The following is a 17,536-nucleotide window of genomic DNA, read 5'->3' on the forward strand; positions in this document are numbered from 1 at the left end:
TCCTATGGGAGCCACCGTACCTGCCTCCTGTTATGTTGGCTCATGAACTTGAGGAGAGTTGTAGCTAGTACACCCTAGCAGTTTATAAAGAATTTGACTAGTCTCATTCTTGCTACATAACAGTATTCTCTCTTGAACGGAGTTCCTCGAGTTTCCCAGCCGTAGCCTGCCTAGGCTATATGCCTGTGCTCAAAATAAACAAAGGTAGGCAAAAAGTTATTGTTCTCAAATATGTATTATTGGCACTGGCAGCTAAACTTAACACTAAATAGACACTTTTAAACTATACATGTCACAATTCCAGACGTAACAATGCACAAACAGTCAATTTTTTGGCAATATATCCACTCACTTTACCAGCATTGGTAAACGCTTTTCGTTTGATTTGGGCTTTAGTCTTAGCAGAGGCTGACCACTAGTGGTAGCAGACAGTATTTCATCAGAAGCTGTACGTCTTAGTAGAGACCAGGGGTTGGAACAAAAATTATTTTCCAATCATTTAATTCTGAACAGAACCATAATTTTTTCCATTCTGTTCCACTGTTCCGACCAGCAAAATAAAGCTCTGAACCGGTTCAAACATTTAGCTCGACATTAAATTACCTCACCAATCATGCAGTGCAGATAGAGCAGCTTGCTATGGAGCGGGCACGCTATAGCTCAGTGTGTTGAGAAAGGGTGGAGGAGGAGGCTTGGTTTGCAGCGCTGGGCATTATCTGAATTAGGCCCACAGAATTATACTTACGGAGGAGCGGCTTCTTTGGAGGAACTTTGAATGTCTTTGAGTTTCAGGGACCATAACCTTGGACCAGAGCTAGCTAGCTGGCTAGCTTACAAGCTTGTGTGTGCAGAGCGGCACCAGAATTAAAAACACGTCTTACCATTTTGTAATTAATAAATCCAATGTGAAATGTGATAACTATAGTATCCCTAACTAGCATTGGAAAAAGTTAATCCATTCTTCTCTAATAAAAAATCTCTCTCCCTATCTTCTGAATCACGCTTGTACCGTCAGTAGGCAACAGCTATGCTTCAGAGGGGGAGGTAGCCTACCCACACACTGGCAAAGATTTTTAATTGGCAGGCAGACACTGGAAGAAGTTTCTGATTGACAGAAGGAGGGCTCTGCATAGGCGCTTTGTTGTATTTTTTGTGGGACAGGAAAACAATTCCCAGAACGTAAAATAACTTTATTAACCAGTTCCCATGCTTTTAAAATAACGGTTCTGTTCCGGAACAGTATAGATCACTTATTTTCAAGTTTTCAGTTCTGAACCGGTTCCAACCCCTGGCAGAGACTGCCCTCTGGTGGTAGCAGACATTATTTAATCAGAAGCTGTAAGTCTTAGCAGAGGCTGTCCTCTAGTGGTAGCAGACAGTATTTCATCAGAAGCTGTAAGTCTGAACAGAGGCTGTCCTTTAGTGGTAGCAGACAGTATTTAACTCGACATACCCAGTCGCTGCCCACTTTTTGGAAGCGAACCACTCGATTTTGTCCCTACGTTATATCGGCATCGAACATGTCACCCTCCCTAGGAGAGGGGGTGACCTCGACAACTTATTGTTAAAACGAGAGGCTGCCTGGATCTTTAATTTAAAGACCCTTGCTCCCTTCGGTCTCAACGTAGACTTTGATTTGAAGCCATTCTTGTGATTATTGTGATTTTGCTATTCATTGTAAATGTTTGTATCTATGATCGTATGCCATCCATGTTTTTTGTATGTTCTGTTTATCTGTGAATTAACCAATGCTATTAGGCCACACACAGCTATGATTACAGACACCTGCGTGTGTCCTTTGACACTATATAAACTAGTGACCCGCAGTGTTTGTCATTATACCCTGATGAAGACAGCTTGTCTGTCAAAACGTTGGTTATTAGGATATTAAATTATTGCAGCTTTCCTTTTCTTTTTCAAGCAGACAGTATTTAATCAGAAGCTGTAAGTCTGAACAGATGCTGTCCTCTAGTGGTAGCAGACAGTATTTAATCAGAACCTAAACACTGACTGTAGTAGCTGTCATAAAGATAACCCTAACTCTCTCCTCTTCAGTCCCCCCTAGTTTCCAGCGTCCCGGGGGGGTGGGAGATACCACCTCGACACCAGGCAGAGGGGGTGATGTTAAGGATGTGGTGCTAAACAACCCTATCTCTCTGTACTGTGAGACCAACGCTGTTCCCCCGCCCACACTCACCTGGTACAAAGATGGACGCCCAATGGCCTCCAATGAAAATGTGCTCATCATGCCTGGTGAGGAGAGAACCTACAGTGCTGTGAAAAAGTATTTGCCCCCTTCTTAATTTTCTCTACTTTTACATATTTTTGATACTATCAGATCTTCAACCAAAATCTAATATTTGATAAAGGGAACCTGAGTGAACAAATAACACAACAATTACATACTTATTTCATTTATTTCATAAACAATGTTATATAACACCACATGCCCCTGTGTGAAAAAGTAATTGCCCCCTTACACTCAATAACTGGTTGTGCCACCTTTAGCTGCAATGACTCCAACCAAACACTTCCTGCAGTTGTTGATCAGTCTCTCACATGTGGAAAAATGTTTTCCCACTCTTCCATACAGAACTGCTTTAACTCAGCGACATTTGTGGGTTTCAAGCATAAACTGCTCGTTTGAAGTTCTGCCACAACATCTCAATTGGGATTAGGTCTGGACTTCGGCCATTCCAAAACTTCAAATTTGTTGCTTTTTAGCCATTTTCATGTAAACTTGATTGTGTGTTTTTGAGCCAAAATTCCTCCACAGCAACGTGAGAGACTGATCAACAACTACAGGAAGCGTTTGGTTGCAGTCATTGCAGCTAAAGGTGGCACAACCAGTTATTGAGTGTAAGGGGGCAATTACTTTTTCGCACAGGGGCATTGGGTGTTGCATAACTTTGTTAATTAAATAAATAAAATAAGTACTTTTTTTTTTGTTATTTGTAAACTCAGGTTCCCTTTATCTAACATTAGATTTTGGTTGAAGATCTGATAACATTCAGTATCAAAAATATGCAAAAATAGAGAAAATCAGAAAAGGGGCAAATACTTTTTCATGGCACTGTATGTGTGTGTGTGTGCTTGCTTGCCAGTGCATGCGCGTCTGTGCTTGCGTGCGCGGTTGTGTGTGTGTGTGTGTGACTCTGATTGTGGGTGACCATCTCTAGGTGGGCGAGTGCTGCAGATCCCCAGGGCTCAGGCTGAGGATTCTGGGAGGTATACGTGTGTGGCGGTGAACGAGGCGGGAGAGGACTCCATCCAGTATGACGTCAGAGTTCTGCGTGAGTAGAGGGGAAAACAGCACCCATCTAAACTGAGCTGACCTGGGTCGTGTGTAGAGGGGAAAACACCACCCATCTAAACTGAGCTGACCTGGGTTGTGAGTAAAGGGGAAAACACCACCCATCTAAACTGAGCTGACCTGGGTTGTGAGTAAAGGGGAAAACACAACCCATCTAAACTGAGCTGACCTGGGTCGTGAGTAAAGGGGAAAACACCACCCATCTAAACTGAGCTGACCTGGGTCGTGTGTAGAGGGGAAAACACCACCCATCTAAACTGAGCTGACCTGGGTTGTGAGTAAAGGGGAAAACACCACCCATCTAAACTGAGCTGACCTGGGTCGTGAGTAGAGGGGAAAACACCACCCATCTAAACTGAGCTGACCTGGGTCGTGAGTAGAGGGGAAAACACCACCCATCTAAACTGAGCTGACCTGGGTTGTGAGTAAAGGGGAAAACACCACCCATCTAAACTGAGCTGACCTGGGTTGTGTGTAGAGGGGAAAACACTTTTTTCTTTCTTTTTTTTTTAACCTTTATTTAAGCAGGTTAGTCTCGTTAAGATACAAATCTATTTTTCAAGAGACACACTCATCTAAACTGAGCCGACCTGTGTAAAAAAATATATGTCAAATAATTTAAAATACTATTTGGTATCACAGGTACAATGGAAGTGCAAACTGACTGTGTGTGTCTGCATCCCAGTGCCCCCTTATATCCGCGGGGCGGACCGTGACCTACCTGAGGAGGTGGTGATCCAGGTCAATAAGACCACAGTGTTGGAGTGTCAGGTGGACGGAAGCCCCACCCCTAAGATCACCTGGCTGAAGGACAGCCAGCCAATAAGCCCTGACGGACCCCACAGACTGCTGTCCAATGGACGCTCCCTGCAGGTGACTGGACTATGCTGTAAAAAGGGCTTAGTAAAATGATTTTGATTGATGGCTTGATTGATTGATGGATTGATGGATTGATTGAAAAGCGAAAGAGGTGCTATAGAGTTGGAAAGGCTGGGGATTATATGAGGGGAGGAAGCTCAAAGGTGAGAGACTGAAGGCTCAGGCCTTACGTACAGTAACGTCAGCGAGCTGTCTGCCTCTTCCTCAGGTGGTGAATGCCCAGGTGACAGACACGGGCCGCTATGTGTGTGTGGCTGACAACCTGGCGGGAAGCGCAGAGAAATCCTTCAACCTCAACGTCCATGGTGAGTCAGAACAGAGCTATTATTGAGTTTTAATCTGTGTTTACAAGCCTCATCTTTGTCTGGTATCTTCATTAATATGGATGGATGGGTGGGGTGGGGGGGTGGGGGGGGGGTTGATGGATGGATGGAGGGAGGGAGGGAGGGAGGGATGGGTGGATGGATGGAGGGATGGATGGATGGGTGGTGGGGTTGATGGATGGAGGGAGGGATTGATACAGTGGGGGAAAAAAAGTATTTAGTCAGCCACCAATTGTGCAAGTTCTCCCACTTAAAAAGATGAGAGGCCTGTAATTTTCATCATAGGTACACGTCAACTATGACAGACAAAATGAGAAAAATAATTCCAGAAAATCACATTGTAGGATTTTTAATGAATTTATTTGCAAACTATGGTGGAAAATAAGTATTTGGTCAATAACAAAAGTTTCTCAATACTTTGTTATATACCCTTTGTTGGCAATGACACAGGTCAAACGTTTTCTGTAAGTCTTCACAAGGTTTTCACACGCTGTTGCTGGTATTTTGGCCCATTCCTCCATGCAGATCTCCTCTAGAGCAGTGATGTTTTGGGGTTGTCGCTGGGCAACACAGACTTTCAACTCCCTCCAAAGATTTTCTATGGGGTTGAGATCTGGAGACTGGCTAGGCCACTCCAGGACCTTGAAATGCTTCTTACGAAGCCACTCCTTCGTTGCCCGGGCGGTGTGTTTGGGATCATTGTCATGCTGAAAGACCCAGCCACATTTCATCTTCAATGCCCTTGCTGATGGAAGGAGGTTTTCACTCAAAATCTCACGATACATGGCCCCATTCATTCTTTCCTTTACACGGATCAGTCGTCCTGGTCCCTTTGCAGAAAAACAGCCCCAAAGCATGATGTTTCCACCCCCATGCTTCACAGTAGGTATGGTGTTCTTTGGATGCAACTCAGCATTCTTTGTCCTCCAAACACGACGAGTTGAGTTTTTACCAAAAAGTTATATTTTGGTTTCATCTGACCATATTACATTCCCAAACCTCTTCTGGATCATCCAAATGCACTCTAGCAAACTTCAGACGGGCCTGGACATGTACTGGCTTAAGCAGGGGGACACGTCTGGCACTGCAGGATTTGAGTCCCTGGCGGTGTAGTGTGTTACTGATGGTAGGCTTTGTTACTTTGGTCCCAGCTCTCTGCAGGTCATTCACTAGGTCCCCCCGTGTGGTTCTGGGATTTTTGCTCACCGTTCTTGTGATCATTTTGACCCCACGGGGTGAGATCTTGCGTGGAGCCCCAGATCGAGGGAGATTATCAGTGGTCTTGTATGTCTTCCATTTCCTAATAATTGCTCCCACAGTTGATTTCTTCAAACCAAGCTGCTTACCTATTGCAGATTCAGTCTTCCCAGCCTGGTGCAGGTCTACAATTTTGTTTCTGGTGTCCTTTGACAGCTCTTTGGTCTTGGCCATAGTGGAGTTTGGAGTGTGACTGTTTGAGGTTGTGGACAGGTGTCTTTTATACTGATAACAAGTTCAAACAGGTGCCATTAATACAGGTAACGAGTGGAGGACAGAGGAGCCTCTTAAAGAAGAAGTTACAGGTCTGTGAGAGACAGAAATCTTGCTTGTTTGTAGGTGACCAAATACTTATTTTCCACCATAATTTGCAAATAAATTCATAAAATATCCTACAATGTGATTTTCTGGATTTTTTTTTCTCATTTTGTCTGTCATAGTTGACGTGTACCTGTGATGAAAATTACAGGCCTCTCTCATCTTTTTAAGTGGGAGAACTTGCACAATTGGTGGCTGACTAAATACTTTTTTTCCCCACTGTATATTGATAACCAGTTTGTCTGTTTTTTCTCTCTCCTCCAGTCCCCCCCACCATAGTGGGAGCTAGCCCAGTGAACGTGACGGTGGTCGTGAATAACTTTGTGTCTCTGACTTGTGAGGCTACCGGCTTCCCCCCTCCCTCTCTGAGCTGGGTCAAAGACAGGGGGCCTGTACAGGCCAACACCAACGCACTCATCATGCCAGGTAACACGCACACACATTTTAAATACTTTAAATACTTTATTTGAATCCACAAATCACATTACAAATCACATCGCTTTCGCAACAGCTAATGGGGATCCTAATGAATACCAAATTACAGTCGAGAAAGATTCAAACATTTTAAAGGACACGGATATCTGGACAATTTGGATGGAAACCTAGCTAATAATAACAATACAAAGAATGAAGTAAAAAATAACTAGTAATAGAAGCAAAATAAGAGGTAGTATGCATAGTAATAATGGACAGGATATGCAAATATAAAGTTGGTAGTGCCTTTCTTGTGCACTCGGTCAAGCATATCTGGCACACACACACACACACACACACACATACAAATTGATGTTGAATTGTGATAGATCGGGCACACGTTGTATCCTAATCTCTGCTTATCTCTCTCTTTTCTGTTTTTGTCTCTCTCTCTCTCTCTCTCTCTCTCTCTCTCTCTCTCTCTCTCTCTCTCTCTCTCTCTCTCTCTCTCTCTCCCAATCCCTTCCTCGCTCTCTCTCTCCCTAATCCCTTCCTCTCTCTCTCTCTCCCCAATCCCTTCCTCTCTCTCTCCAGGTGGACGCACCCTGCAGATTCTGAGGGCTAAGATGTCTGACGGGGGGAAGTACAGCTGTGTAGCCATGAACCCCGCTGGAGAGGCCAGGAAGCTCCTCTACCTCACTGTGTTTGGTCAGTACCTGCAGCAGGACAGGACAGGACAGGCAACACTACATACACTACTGGACTTCTCATTGACCCCTTGTGTCTCCTTCACATATCCTCCTTCCTTCCCCTGTCTTCCATATACTGCTCCTGTCCACTCTATTACTAAAACATTGCTCTCACCCCTGCCTCACCCCTGCCTCTCCCCTGGCTCTCCCCCAGTCCCTCCCAGTATCAAAGACAGCAGTGGGGACTCTCCTGTGGTGGTGAGTGTGCGTGTGGGCAACTCAGTGACTCTGGAGTGTGAGTCCAACGCTGTTCCCCCTCCCACCATCACCTGGTACAAGAACGGTCGGATGGTGACAGAGTCTGCCAACCTCCGCATCCTGGCAGAGGGACAGATGCTGGAGCTGAAGGGGGCAGAGGTGAGAGACACAGAGGTGGACGTCTGAACCCCTCGATAGGGGTGGGGTTAGGGGAAGGGATGCGATGCGATGCGATGGGGTTAGCTTATGTCCTCTTCGTGACCTCATCTCTATTTTGCCAAGTTAAGTTAAACAGCACTAGTTAACAGACAGTAGTTGAAAGTCGTTATACTAATCCATCCCCTGTCCGTCCTCTGTGTTCCTAGGTGTCTGACACTGGCCAGTACGTCTGCAAGGCCACCAACGTGGCCGGACAGGTGGACAAGAACTTCCACCTCAACATCTACGGTAAGATCATATTCTAGAAACACAGACTTGAAACACTCACAGATCTCATTCTCATCACTGAGCATACAAATGAGTAGATGGAGAAGAGAGACAGATCTGAGTCTTTTAGTCAAAGTGACCTGACTGTAAATCTCTGTCCCTTCATCCCCAGTGCCCCCCAGTATAGACGGTCCAGCGGAGGAGAATATAGTGGAGACCATCAGTAACCCTGTCACCTTCGCCTGTGACGCCACAGGCATCCCCCCTCCCAGCCTCACCTGGCTCAAGAACGGTCGGACCATAGGTGAGCAGCACCCGTCATATAACTTATTATTGTGTTATTCACTTTATCTCAAACTTCCATTGTCCTCCCAAGATTGACTGGAAAGTAGTAAAGTGGCAGTATTCTTTTCTCAGAGAACTCAGAGTCTCTGGAGCTGCACATCCTGTCTGGAGGCAGTAAGCTGCAGATCGCCCGCTCCCAGCTCTCCGACTCTGGCACCTACACCTGTGTGGCTGCCAACGTGGAGGGCAAGGCTCGCAAAAGTTACCACCTCACCATACAAGGTAAATGTACTTTATCATCAAGGTTACCCTTCAAGTTACTCTGATATCCCCATAAAAATATTCAATGTTCAGTAAGTGAATTTAACCTAGACAGAATATATACAGTACCAGTCAAAAGTTTGGACACACCTACTCATTCAAGGGTTTTTCTTTATTTTTACTATTTTCTACATTGTAGAAAAATAGTGAAGACATCAAAACTATGAAATAACACATATGGAATCATGTTGTAACCAAAAAAGTGTTAAACAAATCAAAATATATTTTATATTTGAGATTCTTCAAAGTAGCCACCCTTTGCCTTGATGACAGCTTTGCACACTCTTGACATTCTCTCAACCAGCTTCATGAGGAATGCTTTTCCAATAGTCTTGAAGGAGTTCCCACATATGCTGAGCACTTGTTGGCTGCTTTTCCTTCACTCTGCGGTCCAACTCATCCCAAACCATCTCAATTGAGTTGAGGTCGGGTGATTGTGGAGGCCAGGTCATCTGATGCAGCACTCCATCACTCTCCTTCTTGGTCAAATAGCCCTTACACAGCCTGGAGGTGTGTTGGGTCATTGTCCTGTTGAAAAACAAATGATAGTCCCACTAAGCGCAAACCAGATGGGATGGCGTATCGCTGCAGAGTGCTTTGCTGGTTAAGTGTGCCTTGAATTCTAAATAAATCACAGACAGTATCACCAGCAAAGCACCCCCACACCATCACACCACCTGGGGTGATGGGGTAGTCCATCAGATGACCTGGCCTCCACAATCCCCCGACTTCAACCCAATTCAGATGGTTTGGGATGAGTTGGACCGCAGAGTGAAGGAAAAGCAGCCAACAAGTGCTCAGCATATGTGGGAACTCCTTCAAGACTGTTGGAAAAGCATTCCAGGTGAAGCTGGTTGAGAGAATGCCAAGTGTGCAAAGCCATCATCAAGGCAAAGGGTGGCTATTTGAAGAATCTAAAATCTAAAATATATTTTTTGGGTTACTACATGATTCCATATGTGTTCTTTCATAGTTTTGATGTCTTCACTATTATTGTACAATGTAGAAAATAATAAAAATAAAGCAAAACCCTTGAATGAGTAGGTGTGTCCAAACTTTTGACTGGTACTGTGTGTGTGTGTATGTGTATATATGTATATATGTATATATGTGTATATATATATATATATATATATATATATATATATATTACCGTTCAAAAGTTTGGGGTCACTTAGAAATGTCCTTGTTTTTGAAAGAAAAGCAATTTTTTTGTCCATTAAAATAACATCAAATTGATCGGAAATACAGTGTAGACATTGTTAATGTTGTAAATGGCTATTGTAGCTGGAAACGTCTGATTTTTTACGGAATATCTACATAGGCGTACAGAGACCCATTATCAGCAACCATCAGTTGTGGTCCAATGGCACGTTGTGTTTGCTAATCCAAGTTTATCATTTTAAAAGGCTAATTGATCATTAGAAAACCCTTTTGCAATTATGTTAGCACAGCTGAAAACTGTTGTGCTGATTAAAGAAGCAATAAAACTGGCCTTCTTGAGACTAGTTGAGTATCTGGAGCATCAGCAATTGTGGGTTCGATTACAGGCTCAAAATGGCCAGAAACAAATAACTTTCTTCTGAAACTCGTCAGTCTATTCTTGTTCTGAGAAATGAAGGCTATTCCATGTGAAAAAGCCATATCTCAGACTGCCCATCTTAATCTTTTATTTTTATTGGCTTGTCTGAGATATGGTTTTTTCTTTGCAACTCTGCCTAAAAGGTTAGCATCCCGGACAGGGTTAGCATCCCTGTTTTGCGGGTACTATTTAAAGCTGCCAGTTGAGGACCTGTGAGGCGTCTGTTTCTCAAACTAGACACTCTAATGGATTTGTCCTCTTGCTCAGTTGTGCACTGGGGCCTCCCACTCCTCTTTCTGTTCTGGTTAGAGCCAGTTTGCGCTGTTCTGTGAAGGGAGTAGTACACAGCGTTGTATGAGATCTTCAGTTTCTTGGCAATTTCTTGCATGAAATAGCCTTCATTTCTTAGAACAAGAATAGACTGAGGAGTTTCAGAAGAAAGTTCTTTGTTTCTGGCCATTTTGAGCCTGTAATCGAACCCACAATTGCTGATGCTCCAGATACTCAACTAGTCTCAAGAAGGCCAGTTTTATTGCTTCTTTAATCAGCACAACAGTTTTCAGCTGTGCTAACATAATTGCGAAAGGGTTTTCTAATGATCAATTAGCCTTTTAAAATGATAAACTTGGATTAGCAAACACAACGTTCCATTGGAACACGACTGATGGTTGCTGATAATGGGTCTCTGTACGCCTATGTAGATATTCCGTAAAAAATCTGCCGTTTCCAGCTACAATAGCCATTTACAACATTTACAATGTCTACACTGTATTTCCGATCAATTTGATGTTATTTTAATGGACAAAAAAATTGCTTTTCTTCCAAAAACAAGGACATTTCTAAGTGACCCCAAACTTTTGAACGGTAATATATATATATATATATATATATATATATATATATATATATATATATATATATACACACACATACACTACCAGTCAAAAGTTTGGACACACCTACTCATTCAAGGGTTTTTCTTTATTTTTACTATTTTCTACATTGTAGAATAATAGTGAAGACATCAAAACTATGAAATAACACATATGGAATCATGTAGTAACCAAAAAAGTGTTAAATCAAAATATATTTTAGATTCTTCAAATAGCCACCCTTTGCCTTGATGATGGCTTTGCACACTTGGCATTCTCTCAACCAGCTTCACCTGGAATGCTTTTCCAACAGTCTTGAAGGAGTTCCCACATATGCTGAGCACTTGTTGGCTGCTTTTCCTTCACTCTGCGGTCCAACTCCTATGTAGATATTCCATAAATAATCAGCCGTTTCCAGCTACAATAGCCATTTACAACATTAACAATGTCTACACTGTATTTCTGATCAATTTTATGTTATTTTATTGGACAAAATAATTGCTTTTCTTTCAAAAACAAGGAAATTTCTAAGTGACCCAAACTTTTGAACGGTAGTATATATATATATATATATATATATATATATATATATATATATATATATATATATATATATACTAGTTTGTTCTGAATGACCAATAATCTGATTGGCTCTGCTCTGATTAGCTGAGCTATGTATTAGTCCCTGATCTGATTGGCTGTGCTCTCTCTCAGTCCCTCCCAGCATCTCAGATTCGGAGATGCCCAGTGAGGTGGGGGTGCTGCTGAATGACAGCGTTCAGCTGGTGTGTCACTCTCAGGGTACCCCGCCCCCCTCCATCCAGTGGCTGAAGGACGGCAAGGCCCTCAAGGCAGGATCCAGGGGACTCAGGTACACATCAACCCCCTGCCCCTAGGCCCTAGCTCCTAGGCCCTAGCTCCTAGCCCCTAACCCCTATCTCCTAGCCCCTAGGCACTTATGTAGATCTGAGAGGACTGGATAGGTGTAAGCAAAATGGCTAATATTTGACCTAGCCTATCAAAGGAAAAGGTGGAACTACTCTGAGATTGATAGGACCCGGACAGAAAGAAACTGGGAGGACGTCTATGGGGTTTCTGATGTTTCTATATATTTATATTAATGGTTTAATTGCGTCCTCATTCTATCCAGGATCAGTCCAGATGGCAGCACTCTGACTGTGTCTGGAGCTCACACCTCTGACAGTGGGAAGTACACCTGTGTAGCCACCAACAAGGCTGGAGAAGAGGATCGGATATTCAACCTCAATGTCTATGGTGAGTTTAATTCTCTCTCAGCCTCTCTCTTCCATGCATGTATTCCCTACTTTATGAATGAAGAGTTTTAAATGTCTCTCCCTCTCTCTATCTTCTGTCCTCTTTCGTTGTGTGTGTGTTTGTCCATAGTGCCTCCTGTGATCGAGGGGAACCATGATACGGCTGTGGAGTTGACCACCGTTCTAGACAGCTCCATCAACATAGAGTGTGTTGCCGTGGGCTCCCCTCCACCTCAGCTCAACTGGCTGAAGAACGGCCTGCCTCTCCCTGTCTCCTCACAGATACGCCTGCTCTCTGCTGGACAGGTGCTCAGGTAGGTCTGGGGTCAGGGGTTATATATCGGATTCTATATGGAATGTACTTTCAATGTACAGATATAAAGGCAAGAGAAATGTGTTTAAAATTGTTACGTGAATATTGCTTTATATACTGTTTGAAATGAGTTGTACTGTATGTCACACAATAGATTGACCTTTTACTGTAGTGGGCTAAAGCAGGGTCACACAGAGTGTTTTTGGGTAGTCTTCAATCTACTTTAAAACAAATGTATACACCTCACACACATGGTTATGGGCTTTAAAAAAATAAGACACCTATACCATGTCAGATATAGAGTTGAAATGTATTACGTTTAGAGTTTGCATCCCAGTATTACATTGTATATGCAATACCAGTCAAAAGTTTGGACACACCTACTCATTCAAGGGTTTTTCTTTATTTTTACAATTTTTTACATTGTAGAATAATAGTGAAGACATCAAAACTATGAAATAACACATATGGAATCATGTAGTAACCAAAAAAGTGTTAAACAAATCAAAATATATTTTATATTTGTGATTCTTCAAATAGCCACCCTTTGCCTTGATGACAGCTTTGCACACTCTTGGCATTCTCTCAACCAGCTTCATGAGGTAGTCACCTGGAATGCATTTCAATTAACAAGTGTGCCTTCTTAAAAGTTAATTTGTGGAATTTCTTTCCTTCTTAATGCGTTTGAGCCAATCAGTTGTGTTGTGACAAGGTAGGGGTGGCATACAGAAGATAGCCCTATTTGGTAAAATACCAAGTCCATATTATGTCAAGAACAGCTCAAGTAAGCAAAGAGAAATGACAGTCCATCATTACTTTAAGACATGAAGGTCAGTCAATATGGAAAATGTCAAGAACTTTGAACGTTTCTTCAAGTGCAGTCACAAAAACCATTAAGCGCTATGATGAAACTGGCTCTCATGAGGACCGCCACAGGAATGGAAGACCCAGTGTCTGCTGCAGAGGATAAGTTCATTAGAGTTACCAGCCTCAGAAATTGCAGCCCAAATAAATGGAGTGCATCAGATGACCTGGCCTCCACAATCCCCGACCTCAACCCAATTGAGATGGTTTGGGATGAGTCGTACCGCAGAGTGAAGGAAAAGCAGCCAACAAGTGCTCAGCATATGTGGTAACTCCTTCAAGACTGTTGGAAAAGCATTCCAAGTGAAGCTGGTTGAGAGAATGCCAAGAGTGTGCAAAGCTGTCATCAAGGCAAAGGGTGGCTGTTTCCACCTATGAGGCCACTAGGTCATTTGACTGCAGGAAAGGGCTACTGTTTCATTCCATTCTGACTCTGTCAGGATTAATGTGTTGTTCCATTCTGACTCTGTCAGGATTAATGTGTTGTTCCAGTCTGCCTCTCTGTTAGGATTAATGTGTTGGTCCATTCTGCCTCTCTGTCAGGATTAATGTGTTGTTCCATTCTGCCTCTCTGTCAGGATTAATGTGTTGGTCCATTCTGCCTCTCTGTCAGGATTAATGTGTTGGTCCATTCTGCCTCTCTGTCAGGATTAATGTGTTGTTCCATTCTGCCTCTCTGTCAGGATTAATGTGTTGTTCCATTCTGCCTCTCTGTCAGGATTAATGTGTTGTTCCATTCTGCCTCTCTGTCAGGATGAATGTGTTGTTCAATTATGTCTCTCTGTCAGGATTAATGTGTTGATCCATTCTGCCTCTCTGTCAGGATTAATGTGTTGTTCAATTCTGCCTCTGTCAGGATTGCGAGGGCTCAAGTGTCAGATGGCGGCACCTTTACCTGTGTGGCGTCCAACAGGGCTGGTGTGGACAACAGGCACTACAACCTACAGGTTCACGGTGAGTTCAACACAATACATTAATAATAGTATACAAAATATCACAATAGACCCTACCCCCCCCAACTCCAAAACCCTCACTAACCCAATATTGTCCTGCTTTTGCAATATATGACTTTGTCGTGGGGCCCAGCTGTTAGATGAGTTAGATAAACACTGTGACGTCATCTCCCCTTGCAGTTCCTCCCAGCCTGGACGGGGCGGGCAGTAGGGAGGACGTGACAGTGGTGAGAGGGAACCTGGCCTCCCTGCTATGTATAGCTGACGGAACTCCAAGCCCCTCCATGTCCTGGCTGAGAGATGGGGAGGCCCTGGTCCCTGGACCCCATGTCAAGCTGCTCAATCTGGGCACCACGGTACAGATCATCCAGGCCAGGGTGGAGGATACGGGACGCTACACCTGTGTGGCTGGAAACACCGCCGGCCAAGCCAGCCGACACTTCCACCTCAAAGTACTGGGTAAGTGGGACCACATGTATGCGTGTATGTATGTCTGTATGTATGTACGGTATATATGTATGTCTGTGTGTTTGTCTGTCTGTCTGTCTGAGTGTCTGTTTGTGCGTGTGTGTGTGTGAGTCTGTCTGTCTTCCTGTCTGTCACTAAGAAAGAAAGAAAACCCCACTCAGTATATACTGCACCCACATAAATGTTTTGGCTCCAATAGCCTTCGTCAGGTAACACCCAGCCCTCACACACACACACACACACACACACACACACACACACACACACACACACACACACACACACACACACACACGTCTGTGTGTCTGCCTGCCTGCCTGTCTGTCGTCAGGTAACACCCAGCTCTCTCTGCCCCTGTGTGTGTGTGTGTCTGAGAGAGCGTCTGCTAAACGACTAAAATGTAAAATGTCTCTCTCAGACCCACCTCGTATCAACGGTTCGGGCGTGGCAGCGGAGGTGTCTGTGGTAGTGAACCATGTTCTGGAGCTGCTGTGTGAAGCCACAGGTATCCCCGCCCCCACCCTCACCTGGATGAAGGACGGACGGCCGCTCCCCCAGACAGACGGCCTGCGCGTCCTCCGAGGAGGGGAGGTGCTCAGGATCTCCTCCCCACAGGTGAGAGGGAGGGACAGGGATGGACCTAAAACCCCCAGAAGGGACTGTTTAGGAGTAGTGAGGTTTGAGGGTGTAATATGTGAAGGTTGTGATCAGATTGTAGGAAAGAGCTCTCTTTTTTGTTTCAATATCAATTTAATCTTATTTCCCCCAGGTGGAGGACACAGGGAGGTACACCTGTCTGGCCAACAGTCCTGCAGGAGACGACGATAAAGAGTTCCTGGTCCGCGTGCATGGTGGGTAATGTAGTTATAACGTGTATGTGACCTGACCAGGGGATACTATTGGACCTAATAATGAGTTGTTGCTTTTTAATGTAACATGTTATTTCATGTTCTAACTGTTTTGTTGTGATGATACCTTCCCAGTTCCCCCTAACATCGCTGGGGAGAGCACACCACAGAATGTGTCAGTGCTGCAGAACAGACAGGTGACTCTGGAGTGCAAGTCAGACGCCGTCCCTCCCCCAATACTCACTTGGCTCAAAGACGGCAAGCCACTCCAGGTAAATAAAACACCTGTCCTCTGTGTGTATGCATGTGTGTGTGCTTGTGTAGATTACTTTTTGACACAGGCCTGATGACCCTCCCCTCTCTCCCTAGGCCTCCCCTCGTGTGCGTGTACTGTCCAGCGCGCGTTACCTCCAGATCAATATGGCTGAGCTGGGGGATGGAGCTCAGTACATCTGTGTAGCCAGCAACATCGCTGGCAAGACCACACGACAGTTCAACCTGGCTGTTAATGGTACAGAACTCAGAGAAATACATGAAATACACTCGCAGAGAGTCAGACACAATGACATCATTATCTTATTGAATATGGCTGGTCCTGTGCTGAGAGCCTTTAAAGAATAGTAGTGGGACCTAAGTTCTCTGTGTGTGTCTCTCCAGTTGCTCCCACCATAGCGGAGGGTCCTCAGACCGTAGCAGTCCACATAGACCAGCCTTTGGTGTTGGAGTGTATCGTGAGTGGAGTGCCTGCCCCCCGCGTCACCTGGAGGAAACATGGAGCCATACTGGCAGGAACCAACCCCAGGTCAGACCACGTCGCACACTGATGATGTCATGACATGCTATATTACATGATGAATGTTTTTTTAGCCAATCAGCGTCCAGTATCCAAACTACCCTGTTTATAATATACAGGTATGTTATAAGCAGGATTTGTGTCAGACACTCAACATTGAGGATACTTGGCAAAAATGCAAGGTTTAGGACTTTGATATGATATTTACAATGAGACATTATCCTAAATATGTGTCCACACACCCGTCCTACACAGGTACAGGTTTGCTGAGGATGGCTCTCTCCACGTCCACTCAGCCCAAGTGACTGATACAGGACGGTACCTGTGTATGGCCACCAACCAGGCTGGGACACAGCGCAAGAGAGTTGACCTGCAGGTCTACGGTGAGAAGAGGGCTCAGCCTCACACACACGCGCACACACACACACACAACAAACTAACACACACATTTAATTATTGAATTTTACGCCAATCCATTGTGTTCTAGTTCCCCCCTCTATCGCCCGTGGTCCCACCAACATAACCGTGACCGTGAACGTTCAGACTACCCTTTCCTGCGAGGCCACGGGCATCCCCAAGCCCACGGTCAGCTGGACCAAGAACGGTCGAACACTCAACACAGACCACAACCAGAATATGTACAGGTTGAAACAGGTTTTTTTCCTCTCTCTGTTTCTTACCTCTTGTTGCTCCCATCTCATAATACTCTGAGATCAGTTGTTAGATTGACAGGAAGTTCTCAGAACCCCAAAACATGGTCTAAAGCTTCCGTTCCCTCTCTGTGGTCACCAGGTTACTGTCGTCAGGTTCTCTGGTGGTCATAGCGCCCACGGTGGAGGACACAGCTGAGTATGAGTGTGTGGTGTCTAACGAGGCGGGGGAGGATGCCAGAGCCATACAGCTCACTGTCCATGGTGAGTAGTTACAGTAAGAGAACACCTGAACACAGCATGATGTTATTTAACCTCTACGGGATCGGTGTCCCGTATTACGGGACTGTTGAGCTAAGATGTGCTAATGTGATTAGCATGACTGTTGTAAGTAACTTTCCAGGACATAGACATGTCTTATATGGGCAGAAAGCTT

General features: G+C 44.5%; 1 protein-coding gene across 1 annotated transcript in view; it reads left to right on the top strand.

Moving 5' to 3' along the window:
- Positions 1-17,536, top strand: part of hmcn1 (hemicentin 1) — a 183,495-nt gene that overhangs the window by 119,637 nt on the left and 46,322 nt on the right. The window contains exons 47-69 of the mRNA XM_084163907.1: positions 2,056-2,253; positions 3,180-3,293; positions 3,999-4,186; positions 4,401-4,497; positions 6,355-6,516; positions 7,099-7,212; positions 7,408-7,610; positions 7,817-7,898; positions 8,050-8,181; positions 8,295-8,444; positions 11,652-11,808; positions 12,088-12,212; positions 12,342-12,525; positions 14,245-14,342; positions 14,522-14,800; positions 15,228-15,424; positions 15,579-15,660; positions 15,793-15,929; positions 16,027-16,168; positions 16,315-16,459; positions 16,706-16,833; positions 16,938-17,094; positions 17,243-17,364. Coding sequence (XP_084020033.1) covers positions 2,056-2,253; positions 3,180-3,293; positions 3,999-4,186; positions 4,401-4,497; positions 6,355-6,516; positions 7,099-7,212; positions 7,408-7,610; positions 7,817-7,898; positions 8,050-8,181; positions 8,295-8,444; positions 11,652-11,808; positions 12,088-12,212; positions 12,342-12,525; positions 14,245-14,342; positions 14,522-14,800; positions 15,228-15,424; positions 15,579-15,660; positions 15,793-15,929; positions 16,027-16,168; positions 16,315-16,459; positions 16,706-16,833; positions 16,938-17,094; positions 17,243-17,364 — 3,393 coding nt within the window. The remainder of the gene's footprint in view (positions 1-2,055; positions 2,254-3,179; positions 3,294-3,998; positions 4,187-4,400; positions 4,498-6,354; positions 6,517-7,098; positions 7,213-7,407; positions 7,611-7,816; positions 7,899-8,049; positions 8,182-8,294; positions 8,445-11,651; positions 11,809-12,087; positions 12,213-12,341; positions 12,526-14,244; positions 14,343-14,521; positions 14,801-15,227; positions 15,425-15,578; positions 15,661-15,792; positions 15,930-16,026; positions 16,169-16,314; positions 16,460-16,705; positions 16,834-16,937; positions 17,095-17,242; positions 17,365-17,536) is intronic.

Source organism: Coregonus lavaretus (genome assembly GCF_964263955.1).
Source record: "Coregonus lavaretus genome assembly, chromosome: 6".
Classification (NCBI taxonomy): Eukaryota; Metazoa; Chordata; class Actinopteri; order Salmoniformes; family Salmonidae; genus Coregonus; species Coregonus lavaretus.